At 36.1% G+C, this 19,547-nt stretch overlaps 1 protein-coding gene across 4 annotated transcripts in view; it reads right to left on the bottom strand.

Moving 5' to 3' along the window:
* Positions 1 to 15,032, bottom strand: part of LOC121390663 (caspase-2-like) — an 83,272-nt gene extending 68,240 nt beyond the window's left edge. For all 4 annotated transcript variants that reach the window (XM_041522532.1, XM_041522530.1, XM_041522531.1 and 1 more), the window contains exons 1-3: positions 13,707 to 15,032; positions 10,332 to 10,488; positions 2,675 to 2,918 (exon numbers count right to left, since the gene is read on the bottom strand). In XM_041522532.1, the coding sequence (XP_041378466.1) occupies positions 2,675 to 2,918; positions 10,332 to 10,466 (379 nt within the window). In that variant the 5' untranslated portion in view covers positions 10,467 to 10,488; positions 13,707 to 15,032. The remainder of the gene's footprint in view (positions 1 to 2,674; positions 2,919 to 10,331; positions 10,489 to 13,706) is intronic.
* Between the last annotated feature and the right edge of the window lie 4,515 nt (positions 15,033 to 19,547).

Below are 19,547 nucleotides of genomic sequence, written 5' to 3'. Positions count from 1 at the left end.
AAGTTTCATTCAGCACAAATACTAACAGCAAATAGCCACGGTAATTGCATCCCGTAATGTACTATTAATTTTAAATGAATTAATGTTTAAAGTGTGTGTTTAACTAGTTTCATTATCAAAGGATAATTAATTAGCTAATAATAATTTGATTATGTTACATATAACATGACTCGAGCTATGTAGTTAATGGCTAAATGTTTAGTGCATTCTTAAGATGATAGGTTTAAGTAAAGATTTTATTAATAACTGAATTATATGTAACTTGATATATTTATCAAAGATAAGTATAAAATGGATGTTTATAATGATAATAATTAAATAACTAATATATTTTATTTATTGAAGAATGTGTAATGTACTTTTGAGTATTTTATAATAGTTAGTACCTAAGTTAACAAGGCTTTATTTTGTTAAGTTATCATCCCGTAATGTAGAGCACAACCAGCATCTACTTAAAGACCTGACCCACAGTCGGTAGGTACAATAGTTGAATGTACATATAATATGCATTTTAGTATTTATTTAACATTATGATATAAGCACAATGCTGTGCTTTGTAAAAAGTTACATTCAGTAATGTGTACTGTAAATGTTTATGTAAATTCAATTATCAATTGAATTTACGGTATTTATATATAGTGGCAGTTTTGTATTTATGTATTGATACATTTGAATGTGTCAATCCTATTCATTGTGTGATAATACTAAGATAATGTTATAAAGATATATCGTATTTGTGGAAGTAGATGACTGTGATATGTATATTTCGATATGTTATTGATTATGGTTTTTAATATTATTTCAGGGTCTTTTATTTTTTGAAATCCTTTTGATGATGTTGATGATGTGATTACCACCAGGATCCTCACATCCTGTTGGTTAGGGGATCCAATAAAAGAATCCTAGACTGCATCGAGTTGTCCTTTTGTCATAAAAAATGCACCCAGTTTCACGTTTCAGTTTCAAGGGTTGCCGACCATCCCCGGTCCGGGCGTCCACGTCTAACGTCACGCTGAGAGGACCGAGCAATCAGGCTTGCGCATTTGCACGATCATCACGTTACTGCCACTAAAACTGCTCGCAACACCATAGGTACCCACAATTGTCCCATCCACCACAAAACTGTAAGGAATCGGCTGAGAGAGGCCAATCTCGTTATGCGTCGTCCCTACGTTGATCTCCCTCTGACGCCATTACATCGACAACGTCGGATGAATTGGCTGCGTGCACATGCACCGGGAAGGTTCCGCATGATGCAATGGAGGCATGTACTGTTCACGGATGAATCAAGGTTCAAACTTTTCCGGCCGGACAGGCGACGTCACGTGTATCAACATCATGGGAATTTGCCGATGCTTGTGTTGATGAGAGGGGCAGATTTGGGGATGGCTCAGTCATGGTCTGGGGTGGAATTTCCCATGGGTTGAAAATGCCTTTGGTGGTCATCGCTGGGAACCTGACAGCCATCCTGCAGCCTCATGCCATGCCCTTTGTCCAGCAAAACAACCTGACATTGTAACAAGACAACGCGAGGTCGCATGTTGCAAGAGTGTGTAGAGACTTCCTTGCAGCAAACAACATCGTCCACCTCGACTGGCCCGCTTACAGCGCCGATCTGTCCCCCATATCGAGCACTTGTGGGATCAGTTGGACAGGAGAGTGAGGAATCATCCAAACCCATCCATCACCCTTGCCCATCTCAGAGATGCCTTGGTCGACGAATGGAATAACATTCCAATGAGGAGTGTGAATGCCTTGATGAATTCCATGACCAGGAGGGTCAGGGCAGCTACACAGGCACGGGGTGGTCACACACAGTACTAGTGAGACCAGTGAGACTAGTGGACTCATACACAGACTAACAATATTTAAATGACATGTGACGGATACTAATGAATTGTTTTCATGAGTGTTTGATTTCAATTATAGGGGGTATCCTCATCTGCCATCGGATTATGTTGCCATTTATTTCACATTTCAATAAAAAAAACTACCAGTATTATCATTAGTGTCCGTCCTTCATATGTAGTACACTTGTACATATCGTGTCATACAATTTGATCTGCTGGCTTTAAAGTTGACCCAACATTTCTTTTTCCTCTCAGTATATAAATTAATGTTGGCAAATTACAGTAAGCCGATACGTTCAATTTTGTGACCTACAAGCAAGATTTTAAAGTGGAATAAATATATGTCATACAATTATTAATAGTAATTCATATATTATATTAAGAAGATCACTCAAATAATATTATTTGGGCGACTTATGCCATTATGTTTTAATATTTAAGTCGCCCAAACGGGGATTTGGTCGCATTTGGGGACCTGGCCACAGGCCATTTCGAGCCCTGCATAATCTTACACATTTTCTGGTATTTGTCAAATAACAGAATCCTGCTAAATTTACAGTTTATGCTAGTCTCAGACTACCAACTGCCACCACAAAGATGGCCAACTTTCTGCTCCCATGACTTCTACAACTGTCCAGTTCCCAGTCCGAGCATTCTTACAATTTTCGTTTTTCATCGTATACGACTTCTACAACCAATCAGTTGTTAGGAGTTTAGGAAATTACAATGTAACCGTCAAGTTGGCCAACTTCGTTGTCACAGTTGGTAGTCTGACCCTAGCAATAACAAAAGTCCAACCATTCTGATTTCTAGAGAAGACTTACTTTCTGGCAGGTCATAATCATCGTCATCATCTAACGGAACACATGCTTTGGCTCGTCCAACAGCAGCTAGTTTTCTTTCTTCTTCCGCTTTCCTCTGCTCTGACAACTCTGGCTTTAAAATATCAGCTGCTGATCCTTCCTTGTTGTTGTCGAGAATTTCGTAAAACTTATCAAACGCCTTCGGCCCTCTCTTTGATAATATGTTCAACATTTCCCTCTTCTTGTCTGTTGGCGTACTCTCTGCCTAAAACGTTGTAAAAAATAACATACTACTCAACTTTTGTTAGAGACTATTGGAAAAAATACATACAAAGGTACATGTAAAGGGATTTTTACCTGGAATTTATCCAGGTTTTTCAGTAGGGTTCCATAGCTGATGGGATTGGAAAAATGAGTGCGATTTAATCATAACCGCGATTTCTTATAGGGACATACAATGTACCCTAGTTTTTAAACACTAAGGCATATTTCTTACTATTCGAGCCGTTTTTGATAACTGAAATCATACTTTACTTAGATTTTATTGCTTAGATTATCCATTTCCATACATTCAAAGTGTTTTTGGTCATTCTGGTGTTTTTAATATCACAAAATGTATTTCTCATAATTACATGCATCGATCTGACAAGTAACAGTTATGGAATCAAGTTTTACTCTATTTTTAGAGGGTATTTCACCATTTCAAAGTCACATACTTTTGTTTCACTCTGTTGTAACTTTATCCAAATGTGTTACAGGTTTGTAGATTAACTAAACTTAGTGTTAATTTTCACGCGTTGAAACTAGGGTCTGTCCCTTTAAAGCAACTGAATGATACAAAGCACGTTGTGTTAAATTAAGTCATCAGACATGATGATTACAAGAATATTAACACATTAAATTGGGAATTGTCAATGACACTTGCTTATGTTCAGTCCTACAGAATGCCTGGATAAATCATTGATGGGAAATATATCTAATTATATATCTAACTGTAGTTATATGCAATGACTATGGTAAGGTAAGGAATGTCCAAACCGCAGTCTCATTAGTTGTATGTTGCATAAATTTAATATATGCGCACATATAATTGGTTATCATGACATATATTTGGTATATCCCTACTATCTACATGTACCCCGGGGCAGAAATTCTAAAAGATGATTGGATGTATTATAAAACATTATGGTGGAGGAGGTTTTTGCCAAACTGTATTATGCAACATTTTTATAACTGGTCATATATCATTTTTATTTCAATTCATAAAATGATTACAACAATCATGGCCAATTTCTTGATTATTTTTTTTTTCTAAAAGTTTTATAAGCATGGGGCCAGGGCCTATACCAAAGAAAGAAAGAAAAAAAAAATTATACCTAAAGAAAACCCAATAATGTTGATCAAACTACATAATATTATACATGTACATGTATGCATGTATCCCAAGATGACAATCATTAAAATAAAATATAAAATTCAAACATTTAAAAGTTTAAAGGTCAACGTTTATCAAAAATGTAATTCACTATTGTTTAGTATCTACATATACCTTTTAAAATATATATGAAGCATCAATAAAATAAAATAAAATAATTTACCCGTTTTTAATATATTTGCAATAAAAAATTGTGTTTTTCCCATCGCTTGCCAAAAAAGCCTGTCGACTCCAAGGGCCAAGTCACGTGACCCTGTGACGTGCTAACAGGCATAACATGATAGCGTGATTCGCAGCCTTTCAGACATTTTACTGGGAAGGTGGAACACATGTATTTTAAAACGCGAAAATTTTATGATATTGAATTGAATTGTACGGATGGAATATTCTTTTAGTTTAGTGTTTGGATGTATCAAAGTGCTCAGCAGTTTTTCTGAACTTTAAACAAACCGACAATCACAGGGCTTGCATGGAAGTGGTTCTTAAACAGAACCCGTGCGTAATGGAAAGGACCATCATGATGGGATAGGATCTGCAGTGACCACTTCACGGGGACCCATCCCCAACCCCATCAAACTTTTTTTTTTAAACTATTACATTTTATAAAATCATATATACACATGTATATACATAGTGTGGGTTCTCCCCCCAGTGGAGGGTACCAAGCCTAGAACGATAAAACAATGTGGGGCTTGTATTTCATAATTGAATACAAACATTTTGTGCATGTGTATATATATGTTTTGGCAGTTTTATTAGTTACTATGTAAGTAGAGAACATCAACCAACAAACGGTTTACCTCAATACTGAAACCTCTTTTTTCTTGGTCCTATGACTGTCCGGTTTTGAGGGGTTTCACTACACACACACACACACACACACACACACACACACACACAAAAGTTTGTATATACACACACATGCACGCACACACACACAAAGTTTGTATATACACACACATACACACACACACACACACACAAGTTTGTATATACACACACACATGCATGCACACACACTCTATATACACTAAATTTATATTTATATATATATATATACATACATACATACATACATACATACATACGTAATTTTGACATAAATATTATAGTCTTAGAGAGGAAATCCGCTACATTTTTCAGGTACCAAGGGATCTTTTATATGCACCATCTTACAGACAGGATAGCACATACCATGGCCTTTGATATACCAGTCGTGGTGCACTGGCTAGAACAAGGAGAGTGAGAATGAGAGCGTGAGCGTGAGCGTGAGTGTGAGAGTGTGAGAGTGTGAGAGTGAGAGTGAGTGTGAGTGTGAGTGAGAGAGAGAGAAAGTGTGAAAGTGTGTGTATGAGTGTGAGAGAGAGAGAGAGAGAGTGTGTGCATGTGTGTATAAACCGGCACAGTTTTAAAGTCCTGTTCAGCTACCATTAATTTATACACAAAGAAACAAGTTAAGCAGCCCCTGTATTTTTCACAATGACTTGTCTTACGAGGTTTGGCGTTGAAAGCCTGATAACATAACCTCGAAAAACAAATGTGTTTTGCAAGAATACATCTTTGACAGTAAGAAAACATAACAAGTGTATCCAGTTTTGAAATATTAATCATGATTCTGAGGAGAATTCCAATATACTGTATTTGAGCCAAAACTGAGGCACAATAAGTATTGAGGTGCAGAGTCAGAAACACAAGTCAACATCATGACTGATGATGAAAAATGTCATTTGAAGTTCACAGATGACATTCATGACACAAATCATCAATAGCGGGTAAACCCACCACGTGCCTGGATGACAGCTTCCACCTTTCATCTCATCCCTCCAGTAAGTCGTCTATCTGCTGCATGGGAAACTGTTGCCATTCCCAATGATGAGCTGCCTCTAATTGTGCCAGAGTCTATACAGGTGGGGTCAGTGCCTGTACTCGATGCCCCAAGATGTCCCAAACATGCTCTAGCGGGTTTAGGTCAGGACTCATGGCCGGCCAGGGCAGGGCCATCACAGCTTCAGTTTGGAGTAAAGCTGTTACTGCTCGGGAACGATGTGGCCTAGCATTGTCATCCATATACAGAGGTCTGGTGGTGAGTGGATGGTTGTCAAAATGCGGCACAACAACTGGTTGCAGGATGTTACGAATGTACCGATTACCACTGATGTTGCCTTGGATGGCGACAAGATCCAGCTTACAATCATGTGACAGGCAACACCAAACCATTACTGAACCTCCACCATACGGGGTCATAGGTCGTATGTTCCTGGGTGTGTAGGCAGCATTTTTATGCCTCCAAACTCTCAATCGGCCATCTGTGACATATGGATCAGGAACCGGCTTTTGTCAGACCAATGTACTCTTTGCCAGGACCTCAGATTCCAACCTCTCCGGGCCAAACATCACGCTAAACGGCATCTCTCATGATGATCAGCAAGAATGGGACGCTTTGATGACCCTTCTGTCCTTCAATCCTGCAAATGTCAGACGATTCCTCACTGTTCTGGCTGACATCCGTCTATTGGGTAACCATTGGCTCTTCAGAACAGGAAACGTAGCAAAGGGTTGACGACGTACGAGCCAAAGCAGGGCCCTGTCCTCGTGCTGTGACATCATGCGCGGTCTCCCTGACCATGGGAGATCCTTTACAGCATTGGTATGCCCGTGTTTTCATATCAGTCTGCTGATTACAGTGTAATAATACCCCATGCAGTTGACGTCCTACACTTTTGAAGGTCATGCCGGTCGCATGCATACCAATAATACACCATCTTTGGGCCTCTGATAACCATTGACGTGCCATATTCAACGATTAAACTTCAACAATGCAACACAGTGACGTTAAATGTCAACAATTGCAGTGTATTGATACTGCATTTTGAGCAAAGCATGGGTGGCATGATGCACGTGCATGTCGTTCTGTTATGGGACATCACAGTTGTCCTTGTACTCTCCTATTATTTTGATGGAACATCATTCTTGACATATTCGTTACGTAATTTGCAGTTTTTACGAATGGGGCTATTTCAGTACTAATTATATCTAGGGTACTTAACTCTCTTTTTTTGTGTGTATTAGGAAACAAAAAATCTGTCGACACCGGATGCCTTCTATTCCAGACTTCGGATGCAAATTCAAGAACAAAAGAACCTTTCCTGTAGTAATTAGCTGTCTACACCTGCACGCGATCTTGTCCCTATACTGTCTACACCCGCATGTGATCATACCTACTGTCTGCCTGTGGTCACCTTTTAACAATGACAGCAGTTTCCCAGTAATTAGGACACCACAGAAATAATCGCACCTCTTTGAAAGCTTAACAAACAATGGACAACACCTGTAGTAACGGGTGTAGGTAGCAAGATAAATCGTATTATTATTTGTATGTGTTCATACCTGTATTGCATCATACTGATCTGTCTACGACAATAAATTCAGATCCCTATTTTATGTGATATTAATCAATAAAATAATGTTATTTATTCTGCTTGTTGTTTTAAATGCATTCTGATCTGAACACATATTTTTATTAGTCAAATGTTAACATCCAACTTTCAAAAGTCGGGACTGAACTTGTGTCCTGCCTGTGTACAAATGTGTTAAAGGCATACTGTCACAGACCACTGACCTGTTTCATGGCCTAACAAAGTATTACTTAAAAATATATATATTTGATTTGTCTCTAAACATACTTTATTCAACCATCTACGTAACCACCATACTCCACTTATTAATGATATTTTGTAAAAATAATTGAATTATGGCAATGGTCCATAATTCAAAAACTAACATTGCTGAGAGAGTTGACATGGATTTTACTCTATCATGATGTAGTTAAAGTGATGCAATAGCTAGATTTGGTCTGTAAAAATTAATGTAATTTTTATTTATTATTCATTAAAAGAGAAATAAGGTCCTTAAATCTGTGACAGTATGCCTTTAAGACCAACATGTCCAAACTTGCGTCTGTTAAGAATCAGCTGTTTTTCAAATAATCATTCTCTGCTGTTGGTACATGTATGTTGACCTACTAACAGAACGTCTGATGCTACATCACAGCTCTGATGCGGGTCAAATCGACTGAGCAGTGGGGGGTTTTCCCAAGCGTTATACAAAAAGTCACTTTATTAATAACTGGGATGGTATTTTTGTTTTTTATTTTTATTACGTATTTGTTTGATATACTGTGTATTAATAATGTGCCATGATTGTGGACCTTTAATAAAAAAGCATTTTGCAGAGCTTCTAGATTATGGTAGCCCCATCCCCATGGCTAATGATATTCAATGTTGGGCTAGTAAATAACTACATTTGCCATGCCCGATGGCTAGTGAAAAACAAAAGAAGTAAAATGTTGCAGCTAAGTTGATTTTGTAAATATGAATATCCTGCCCCTACCACCACCACCACCCAATGTTAGTGTTTTTAAACTCTATCTCCCTCTTTAGGTGACATATCTGATTATTACTATCATTTAGTAAAATTGTATCAACTTAAAGTAAAGTAGGGCTAGTGAATTTTTAATCGTGGCTAATAAAGTTTTTAAAACACTGATCCTATGGCTAACGGATTTTATAAATATTTTAGATGACCTGCATTTTGATGAGAGCACTGCTGCACGCACAAATCCTGTACGAGGTCCAAAATATTTTCATGTTATCTAATTTCAAGGGCCATAACTCAGTGAAACATGGGTAAATCACCATGGAAGTCAAAGCTGGGGTCTAATTCACTGAAACTCTCGCAACTTTGCGATCTCGCAGTGCAATGATAAAATACTTGCAAAGAGGATACTTTGTTGTCTAGCAGAGCCTTTTAGGCCCTGATCTGTAAAGTTCTGTATACAAAATTTCAGCTCAGTATCTTGGGGCTTCGAAGAACAAACAAAAAGTCAAGAAAGCTATGTCTGACAGACGAACAGACAAACAGGCAGAAAGACAGACAGATGGATGGATACAAAACCTAAAGTCTCCTTCGGTTGGACAAGTAGGGAATAATTAAATAAGAAATATTACATTTGTATTTTTTTTTTTTTTTTTTTAATCTTCTTTTTGTACGTGTATACCTGGTAGTATGTATACATCTTTTATGTCAATCTAGCCAGTGCTCCACGACTGGTATATCAAAGGTCATGGTATGTGCTATCCTGTCTGTGGGATGGTGCATATATAACAGATCCCTCGCTACTAATGGAATAAGGTAGTGGGTTTTCACGCTAGAACTAAACGTCACAATTATCAAATGCTTGACATCCAATAGCCGATAATTAACAAATCAATCTGCTCTAGTGGTGTTGTTAAACAAAACAAAATCACATATTACATATTACATATTACATGTACCTACATGTACCCGAGTTGTTTAATTTTTATAAACATTTGCCAAACAATTTCATTTGGGTTATCACACCTTAGGTACGAAATTTGTCCCATATGTGACATTATTATGTTAAATTATAAAAGTGACTGACAAAACTGTACCAACAAACGTCTTCATGACTAAATCACTTGAAAATAGAACAATTATTTATGCCTAGTCTGTAAAACTCATGGACGGGATTGAGCTCAGTTGACCGAGTGCTCACTTTAGGTGTTTGCGTGTCCAGATCGAACCACCTCAGTGGATCCGTTCAACTGATTGGGGGTTTTCTCGTTCCAACCAGTGCACCACAAGTGGTCAAAAGCCATGGTATGTGCTTTCCTGTCTGTGGGAAAGTGCATATAAAAGATCCCTTGCTGCATTAAGAAAATATAGCAGGTTTCCTGTATTGACTAGGAGTCAGAATTACCAAATGTTTGACATCCAAGTGACGACAATTAATATATCAATGTGCTCTAGTGGTGTCATTAAACAAAACAAACAAACTTTTACAAAAACAAATTACCTATTCTGGACAGGGGTATCAGTTAATAGTCCCCTTTTAAACTCACCAGGAAAGAAAGTTTGTTTTGTTTAACACCACTAGAGCACATTGATTTATTAATCATCAGCTATTGGATTTCAACCATATATGGTCATCTTAACACATAGAGAGGAAACCCACTGCATTTATTCCATTAGTAGCAAGGGTTATTTTATATGTACCATCCCCCAGACAGGATAGCACATACCATGGCCTTTGATATACCAGTCGTGGTGGACTGGCTGGAACAAGAAATAGCCCAATGGACCCACCGATGGGTATCAATCCTAAAACGACCGTGCATCAAGTGAGCGCTTTACCACTGGGCTACGTCCCACCCCATAACTCACCATGATGTCTTCCAACATGTTGTTTGTGATGACGCCATTTTCTTCTAAAGCATAAACAATAGTTCCGATGTCGTGAATCTCCCTAATAATAGCACTCCTGTTTCTCCGCAGAATCTCTCTATGCTGATCATCCATGGTTTACCCCGACCAGTGTCACCTATATTGTATACAAGTAACAGGAGAAAAGATTTAGTTCATCATGTCATTCCAACACACAGACAAAAAGGTTAAGTTAAGTAATATTTCTCTAAAAGTGTACAGTGATATTGCCCACCCATGGAACAAGTGTTTGTATAAACAACAGCCATGTTCCTCATCACAGTACAGGGAATATTTTGTTTAGTATCGCGTTGTGATTTGCTACGCAAATTTCAGAGATTGCCACACAATTTTAAAACATTATATAAACAGCAATGCTAATCACTTTTCAACTGACTAGAAATCTCACTAATCAAGATTTTGAAAACAAAATGTTCCCTGCAGTAACAGGTCGTTTCACCTTATTACTAGTTCAACTCAAGTTCGTTTCGACCAGGGTCAATTTGTATCATCAACTGAGTTGTTTCACTCTAATTTTTTTTTTGTTAATACATGTATGTAATAGATTAAACTTATATTTACAGATAAAAATAATGTTATAATTTAGTTTATTTCCATTAATAAAAAAAATTCTTTTTTTAATTTCAGGTTGAAATATTTTTTAGAAAAAAAAATTCCTTACATGTTTCTTTCCTCATTCTTATTTTAAACACTATTTATTCCATCTTTTTATGGTGGTGGGTGTAATTAATATATAATATAATAATATATACTCAAAACATACACATAAAATAGGTGAAAATATATTTTTGCTAAATAAACATACTTATAAATAGGTCAATTAAAAAAAAATTTTAATAATTTAGTGTGTGGAATTTATGCCAATGTAAAAACAATTTCCACAATTTCTGTCTGGACAAAATGTGAGGAAAATCTAACAGTACTTTAAGGTACATGTAGGAGAATAATTTATCGTAGGTGTTGACAATGTTGTTCAGACTTTAGTGTGTCGATATTGGTTGCTAGTTGTAACATTAAGTTTAATGTCATGATTCATCTTGGGAATATATAATCAAACTAAAGGTTTGTGGCATCAGATTTCGAAAAATAAACCATAATTCAGACACAGCACAGCTAGGGCACAGTAGGCCTATTTCACAAGAACCATTGTTCTGTTCGTGTGTCGGTTATGCAACTTTAAAATCACGTGAACCGCCAATTGGTTACGTGGTGACCAATTAATTTCTAAAATTAAAAGTACCCTATTAGAAGTCAAATTGAAAATCAGTTTATTTTGTTAATACATTTGAACCACCAATGTAGCATAGAACTGTAGTTCAAGTATTTTACAACTAGGTAGGTCGATTTAACTCATCGGTTATATGAGAACTATATTCACGTAAAACTCATGTGAACCGACTTTCAGTTACCCAAGATTTTGAAAATATTGTCCCCTGCAGTAGCTGGCTACCATTTGCAGCCCTTAAAATTTGGACACATTTGCTACGGCAGTTAAATGCTGTCGCAAATAAATTTTGCAACAGCACTACGGCAGCAATTTTAAAAGAAAAGATTAATGCTGTTAAAATTATTCATCTATGATCCACTTCAGTAATAATATGCTAAAACATGAGATATCAACTTTACTTTTGTATGCTTTTATACCGGAATAAACCGATTTATATTAATTGAGGATTAAATTGGGCCACACTAGACTATAAATGCAGTAATTGGGAAGAGTTGAGAGCAAAATGCCTACAGACTTTTCACCACTCTCAGATTTGCGACAGCAATGAAATGCTGTCAAAAATCAATTTTGCGATAGCTTTTGCGACAGCATTGCCGATTGCTGCCGTGAATTTTGAGGAACTGCATTTGGTCGTCAGTGATTGGTGAAGTATTACACACAGTCACCTCTAGCGTTATTCTCACATATATAATAAAATAACACTACAGGACACTCAAGCTACATAATGAGATGTTCATAGTTTGAGGAAATGAGTATTTTAGAGTAAACATAGTTGCGCACCCAAGAATAAACCGTAATAAATATTATTTACTTAAATAGTTGGTCCTTTATAACACACTATTTGTTATTATTACCCATATGGGCTCAAATATACAGGGTAATATTTTTTCAATTCTGCACATGAAGTGTGCAGATTGCTTCTACAGCCACTGATTGGCTGGCTCAAAAATCACGACGTTTGGTTGGTTGCTTGGCATGGCCGGAACTTCACTTTCATTCATATAATGTTTCCATTCATGAGTCAGATTACACATACGTTATAAAATCTACAAAAATTTACAAAAACAAATAGACTCATTTGTTTCGTAAACATGAAATGGTATAGTTTAATAAGCAGCGGCTTTAGTAATATATAAAAATACTTATTTTCAAATGCAAATACAGTTGTATTATTTTGTACTGTAAACATTTGGCTATAACAAGAACGCTGTTATGCTATAACGTCACTTACATTACGTCATGTAATGCGCGTAAGATTATATGACATAATGGCTGATGGCTTTGTTGTAGACTGCAGAGGAATATTTTTACATTAAAAATCAGTTAAAATTGACAATGGGTAATAAAGAGAATAACCAACTCGCTACGAGGAGTTACGAATTATCTGTACCTCGTGAATGAATGTTGTAAAACCCTCGCCAAAGGCTCGGGTTTACAACATTCATTCACTCGGGATAGATAATTCATAATTCCTCGTAGCTCGTTAGTTATTCTCTAATTAATATCTACTGCCAGATTCATTTGCCAAAGCAAGTTTTTAAATAAAACCCACTTTTGGCACACTATGTAAAACATAATAAATAATAACGCTCTATTCTTGTTACATGTTTGGCAATGTCAGTCTCTGGACTCTTATATCCTCGAAGGATCATGAAGTGTCTTATTAACGGGAAAATGGCTACAACGCACACGCATTGTAATCGCACAATCAATTTGATTATTTGATCTATTACCTTATTCAATTAACTACAAATATCAATTAATAAAATGTTTATAACATTACAAGTGTATTCCATCAATAGATAAAACACGTCACAGTTGAATGTGTACATTCCAAGGCCTGGATCAGAAAGCATCCTATAGGTAAGATGGGCTTCCATAATTTGTTTTTGTTGAAATAATACATACATCACGTGATCTGACCCAAAGATGACAGCAGACGTGACAGTGACAGGATTCTTTCGCTGTTGACAAGTGCTGATTATTTAGATGCAGGTAGGTATTAATGTAGCATATGATTTTAATCGATGCTACTATTTTAAATAACGATCGTGTATAATGCATTTTGTATAAAAATAACTTTTTACCTGTCTTTTCCACATTTGTTTTTCTTTATCAGTAGCAAGTACTTCCTGGTTTAGAATTACTGTGTTGTCAAAGTTCACACGCTTGCAGATTCGTAATAAACAAGCCGTACGTAAAATAGGACGCTTCTCGACTTAGGATGCCTTTCGATCTTTAGCGATATTTGGTATTTGAGAAAAATTACTTTTTACTGATGAAAAAACAAATGATGCAGGGACCAGGAAGTGTTTTATCATTTGATGATTTGTTGATAAATGCTAAGTCATTGGTTTGCACGTGCTCGCGAGTTTTGGATTGCAAACAAATGTGACGTGCGAAACTATTGATGTACTAGCTCATGTCACCTCCAGCCTTCCCCTCCCCTACAACTTATCAATAAGGGAAAGACTAGAGGTGACTCGAGCTATTAATGTACGCAGAATCCTGGTCGTTTCGCCCTAAAACCATTTCGAACTCTGTGCTGTTTCGCCCTTAGTCCTATTGACCCTGGGTTGGTTCACCCTAAATCTCATTCCTACAGAATGGTTTTGCCCCCCCCCCCCCCCCCAAATAAATATATTATAGTTTTGAAGTATTTTTTTTCTTCTGTTTATTCATTATTCATGACCAAATATTAGGTAATTTTCTGTCTTTGGATATTAATGCTTTATCAGCTGTTTACTTTCTGTCAGCTGAAGCTAGGCGAAATCAACATGCCATACTCGACATTTGAACCTCAGGTGGGTATGTAGTATATTTAATAAGAAACCACAGCACATCAGCAGTATGCAATGTGACTGTTCACAAATTATTAATGTGAATACATTATCTGTATAATTATTATCTAAGGCCTGTACGTATTCCGTGTATATGGCTTGAGTAAATGATATTGGAAATAAACAAAATTACAATATTATTTTTATCTGTAAATATAAACACGCAATATAGATCGCAATGTGTGACATCTAAAAATCAATGGATATAAGACAAATCAATGAATAAATATACTTTATTAACAAACTAAAAACTTGGGCGAATCGAAACATGGGGCGAAACGACTCGGTTAGTGGTACGAATCGATCCTGCTCAAAACGACTCGGGTGAACTAGTAATATGGGCGAAACAACCTGTTACCATGTACGCGACTACTGATTACTCTGCGATACAAAAGTTAAAACGCCAACTTTTTAAGTTAACGAACTGTGGGATAAAATAACAATAGAATATTGTGTCCTACACGATACAAACGCAAAGGGTTAAAACAAAAATTACCATTGAGACTAGTGGAAAATTAACAAAACACTACGCAAAAACTAAATGATTGTTTTACTGACTTTAGTTTCGAAAAAGCAAAAAACCCCTAAATTGGAAACAGAAACTAAAGGAAATGATTGACAATTATCGAATTGAAACAAGATCTAGGACCATTAAGAATCATTGAAACCAGGACGTATTACGGTTTGCGATTTTCTCTTTTCGTGTTTCATTTCATTTTAACGTATTTTGAGTTTGTATCCAGTTCAGTTTCATGCATGCTGTCCTGGACACGCTTCGAATTGTATTTCTGTCCAGGATAGTGGGTTAGTGGTGAGAGAGTTCAAAGAAGTTTGTTTTGCTTTACGACACCACTAGAGAACATTCATTGAATAATCATCGGCTATTGCCAGTACTGGATGTCAAACATGGTAATTTTGACATATTTAGTGAGGAAACTCGCTAATTTTTTCCATTAGTAGCAAGGGATATTTTATGATATGCACCATCCCACAGACAGGATAGCACATACCACGAACTTTGATATACCAATCGTAGTGCATTTGCTGGAACGAGAAATAGCGGAATCCGGGTCGTTTCGCCCTAAAAACCATTTCGAACTCTGCGTTGTTTCGCCCTATTCACCCAGGGTTGGTTCGCCCTAAATTTCATTCGTATCGAGTCGTTTTGCCCCCCCCCCCCCCCCATAAATATAAATATATATATATATATATATATATATATATATATATATATATAATAATAATAATAATAATAATAATAATTTATTGTAGTTTTGAAGTTGTTGTTTTTTCTTGTTTATTCATTAATCATTTCCAAATATTACGTACCGTAATACATTGTCTGTATATTATCTAAGGCCTGTACGTATTTCATGTATATTGTGAGACATCTAAAAACGTTAGTTTCAACCTCTGGTATATACTGCATAACAACTGTACAATAAATAAAAGTGTATTTATTTATTGTCAATGGATCATAGTATTTGCACAAATAATCAATGTCACATATTCCTACCAATCACACCCACAGCTGCTTTTACTCCGTAAATATTTCAGGTGCACCTCGAAATTTGACACGGAACTCTTCTTGGTACTATGCAACCTCTACAGATGTCATCTGCCATTGAAACCCATGTTAAATTGCCCAACTTCAAACGAAGATTGCCAATAGAACGGGTTCTCGTTGGCACTAACAACATACACCATTCCTAATATACATTATATAAGCATTTATTTTCACTCCAAAATTGAGAACATTTTCGTCTCATTTTTTGCTATATGACAGCATCGGGGCTAGACGTAGCCCAGTGGTAAAGCGCTCGCTTGATGCGCGGTTGGTTTGGGATCGATCCCCGTCGATGGGCCCATTGGGCTATTTCTCGCTCCAGCCAGTGCAGCACGACTGGTATATCAAAGGCCGTGGTATGTGCTATCCTGTCTATGGGATGGTGCATATAAAAGATCCCTTGCTGCCAATCGAAAAGAGTAGCCCATGAAGAGGCGACAGCGGGTTTCCTCCATCGATATCTGTGTTGTCCGTAACCATATGTCCGACGCCATATAACCGTAAATGAAATGTGTCTGGCTGTAGTACTGGTCCGAACAGGTGGTTCATTAAATGATTCACTCCGGCTGTCTCTTGAGCTATACACCCATGTCTCAAAAGGTCAATGCACAATATTACAAAATAACGTGCAAAATACAGCCAGAAAGCCTACGATTAAACATACATATTGTTTTAATTCTTCACCATTTCCTAGAAGTGAATATGTGAACCATAACATGTGTCACAATAGTGGACCGTGATCAATGTACTCTCACTTGGAAGTGATCTGTGTAGTGAGACCTTAAAGTCTAGTAACAGATTTTGTCAAACATCGTTTGAAGTCAGTTTGATAATTTGGGTCATTTACACCATGAAAAGCTATACTAGACCAGTGTAACTTATGAACTCTAAACAATACACCAAAAGATAGATGCACCATACCATCCAATAAAACTTCATATCACATTGTTACTCCTTGGTCATCCACACAATAGATGGCCATCAAACAAACAGCCACTATATGGTAATGTATGACCTTCTGATATAGGGAATATGCAAAGAAGCTAATTATCTAATTAGTTCATTAAAAATATTAGTTTTCATCAATTGTTGCTATGGGCAACAATTGTTTCATAGTGAAGTGTTGAAATCCTGGGAGGGTTTCTGTATATTTCAGCATGAAAATCCACACATTATTAATGGCAGATACAAATTCTACTTTTATAGTAGAATACTATGTTATATATTCACAATACCATCAAAACTGTGTGTCATTATGACTGTACATTCGAAAAAATGCATTATGCACAAAATCACAGAAATTAGGGTGAATTTGGATATTGACCTTGTGACCTTTTACAATGAGAAACTCGGTGTTAGACACTCAGATGAATTTATATATTACATGTAAGAACACTAGAATATACATTTTGACACACACACCCCTAAAAACTAAAACTAAAATATAAATAAAAATAATAAAAATAAATAAAATTGATGTTTGCAATATTTACCCAAATAGGGCCCCCATAAGCTTGGTTCAAATCCACATCGATGAAATTACCTTTTATAAGGATGCTACACTAGTACATTTTCATTTTGGCTTGCTAAACTTATATTTTTGGGGATAAAAAGTAAATACTGACATGGAGAATAATATAGCATTTAACCATCTCATTTATACATTTTCCTTTAATATGCTACATAAGTGCATCTATACAAGAGGTAATTTAACCCAGGTTAAATATGCGTAGCAGAATGCATATTGATATAGATCAGTTTACTAACAGTCATGATATTTGCCTCCATCTCCTTTCTCCAGTTGTATATTATTAAAAATTAGCTTTGTAATTTATTGCAATAACAACTCCAATACAGCACAAGACTGAACAAGAAAATATCTGCAATATCCACTTTGACTAGATATAAAACAACACCTATATATATATATATATATATATATATATATATATATATATATATATATATATATATATATACAGTCAAACCTGCCTTCGCGGCCACCTCCATATGGCGGCCACCTGTCCATGGCGGCCACCCTGAGGTCCCCCAATGAATTTTACTATATATTTTACCTCTATATGGCAACCACCTGCTCAACGCGGCCAGCGGCCACACTTTTGTCATAAAAAAGCGAAAATGAACCTGCTATCACTTCGGACTTATATATAACCTGCATACGGCGGCCACCTCTCTATGGCGGCCACTTTTGTCATGTCCCACGAGTGGCCGCCATAGACAGGTTCGACTGTATATATATATATATATATATATATATATATATATATATATATATATATATATATATATATATATAAACAATTATTTACTCAGGTAAGTTTTTGTGTTTTATTAATAAATATACCATGTTAAACCCTATTCTTAAAACATTTGTATGTTTGTTTGATGAGGTAACACTATATTTTAGTAGGTAGTAGACCGTGACATGAAAATAACTGAGGGGAGTTATTAATTGCTCCCCTAACTTAGATTATGGGGGGAAGTTTAAAATATTATTAATATTCACATGCCAAAGGGAGCTATATATTATTCTCCTTGAACTAATCTCAGGGGAGTGATGGTAGCTAGAGAGAGATATAACTCCCCTTAGATGACAAGGTCTGAGGTTGGCTATATTTTATTTTTGCTATTTTCTTTTCGCCTGTATTCAACCAGTAAGGAAGGTCAACATCATGAGATAATTTCACAATCTGTAAAAACAATCATTTCATTATTTAAAAAAACTGGGGTTTTTTTTAAAAGAATAAAAGAATGTATTCAGTGGAACATTTTCATTGTTGCCATTACATCTAGATAATAAGAATGACAATAATAATACAGTATTTAAAGTTGTGAAGTATCAACTTTGCAATTGTTTAATTATTACATTCTATTTGGAAATAAAATAATTATGTTAAATCATAAAAATAATTATCGTGAATCATGCATACACATTTTATTATTATACATACAAATTATATATTTTGTAGCCCACATCACTGAAAATTGCATCAACAAAAATTATATTCTGCCCAACCTGCCTCTAGTCCGGTCCCCTCGACATACAAGCTATACGAAAGCACGTCGATAATAAATATACATTGTACTAATTCAGATTACCGTTGTTCGTTTCTCTTATATGACAACCCAAGCTGCTATAATACGTATAAGACATGCTGCAACTATGTGTTAGCTAAAGAAAATAAATGACAATATGCAAGGCATGCAAAAAGTTAATATGATAACTTTATTTTATGTAAATCAGAAATCACTAAGGCTTTGCTTCACCCCCAAAGACCCGGATGATCGGTAACTAGGCCGTGTGACGTCCCGCCGGTTCCGAGAATAAACACAACATAGTTTCTTAAACACTACAAGTACAAATATTAGAACGATCACAAACACATTTAATATACACCAATTAATATTTTATGCAGAAAAATATATTTGATATGTAATTACAATCGTTAAAAAGTCTCTTTTAGTCGATAACATCTTAAAAATTGCAGCAAACTCAGGAA

The sequence above is a fragment of the Gigantopelta aegis genome, chromosome 15 (genome assembly GCF_016097555.1).
Source record: "Gigantopelta aegis isolate Gae_Host chromosome 15, Gae_host_genome, whole genome shotgun sequence".
NCBI lineage: Eukaryota > Metazoa > Mollusca > Gastropoda > Neomphalida > Peltospiridae > Gigantopelta > Gigantopelta aegis.
This window is presented reverse-complemented; position numbering and strand designations above follow the sequence as displayed.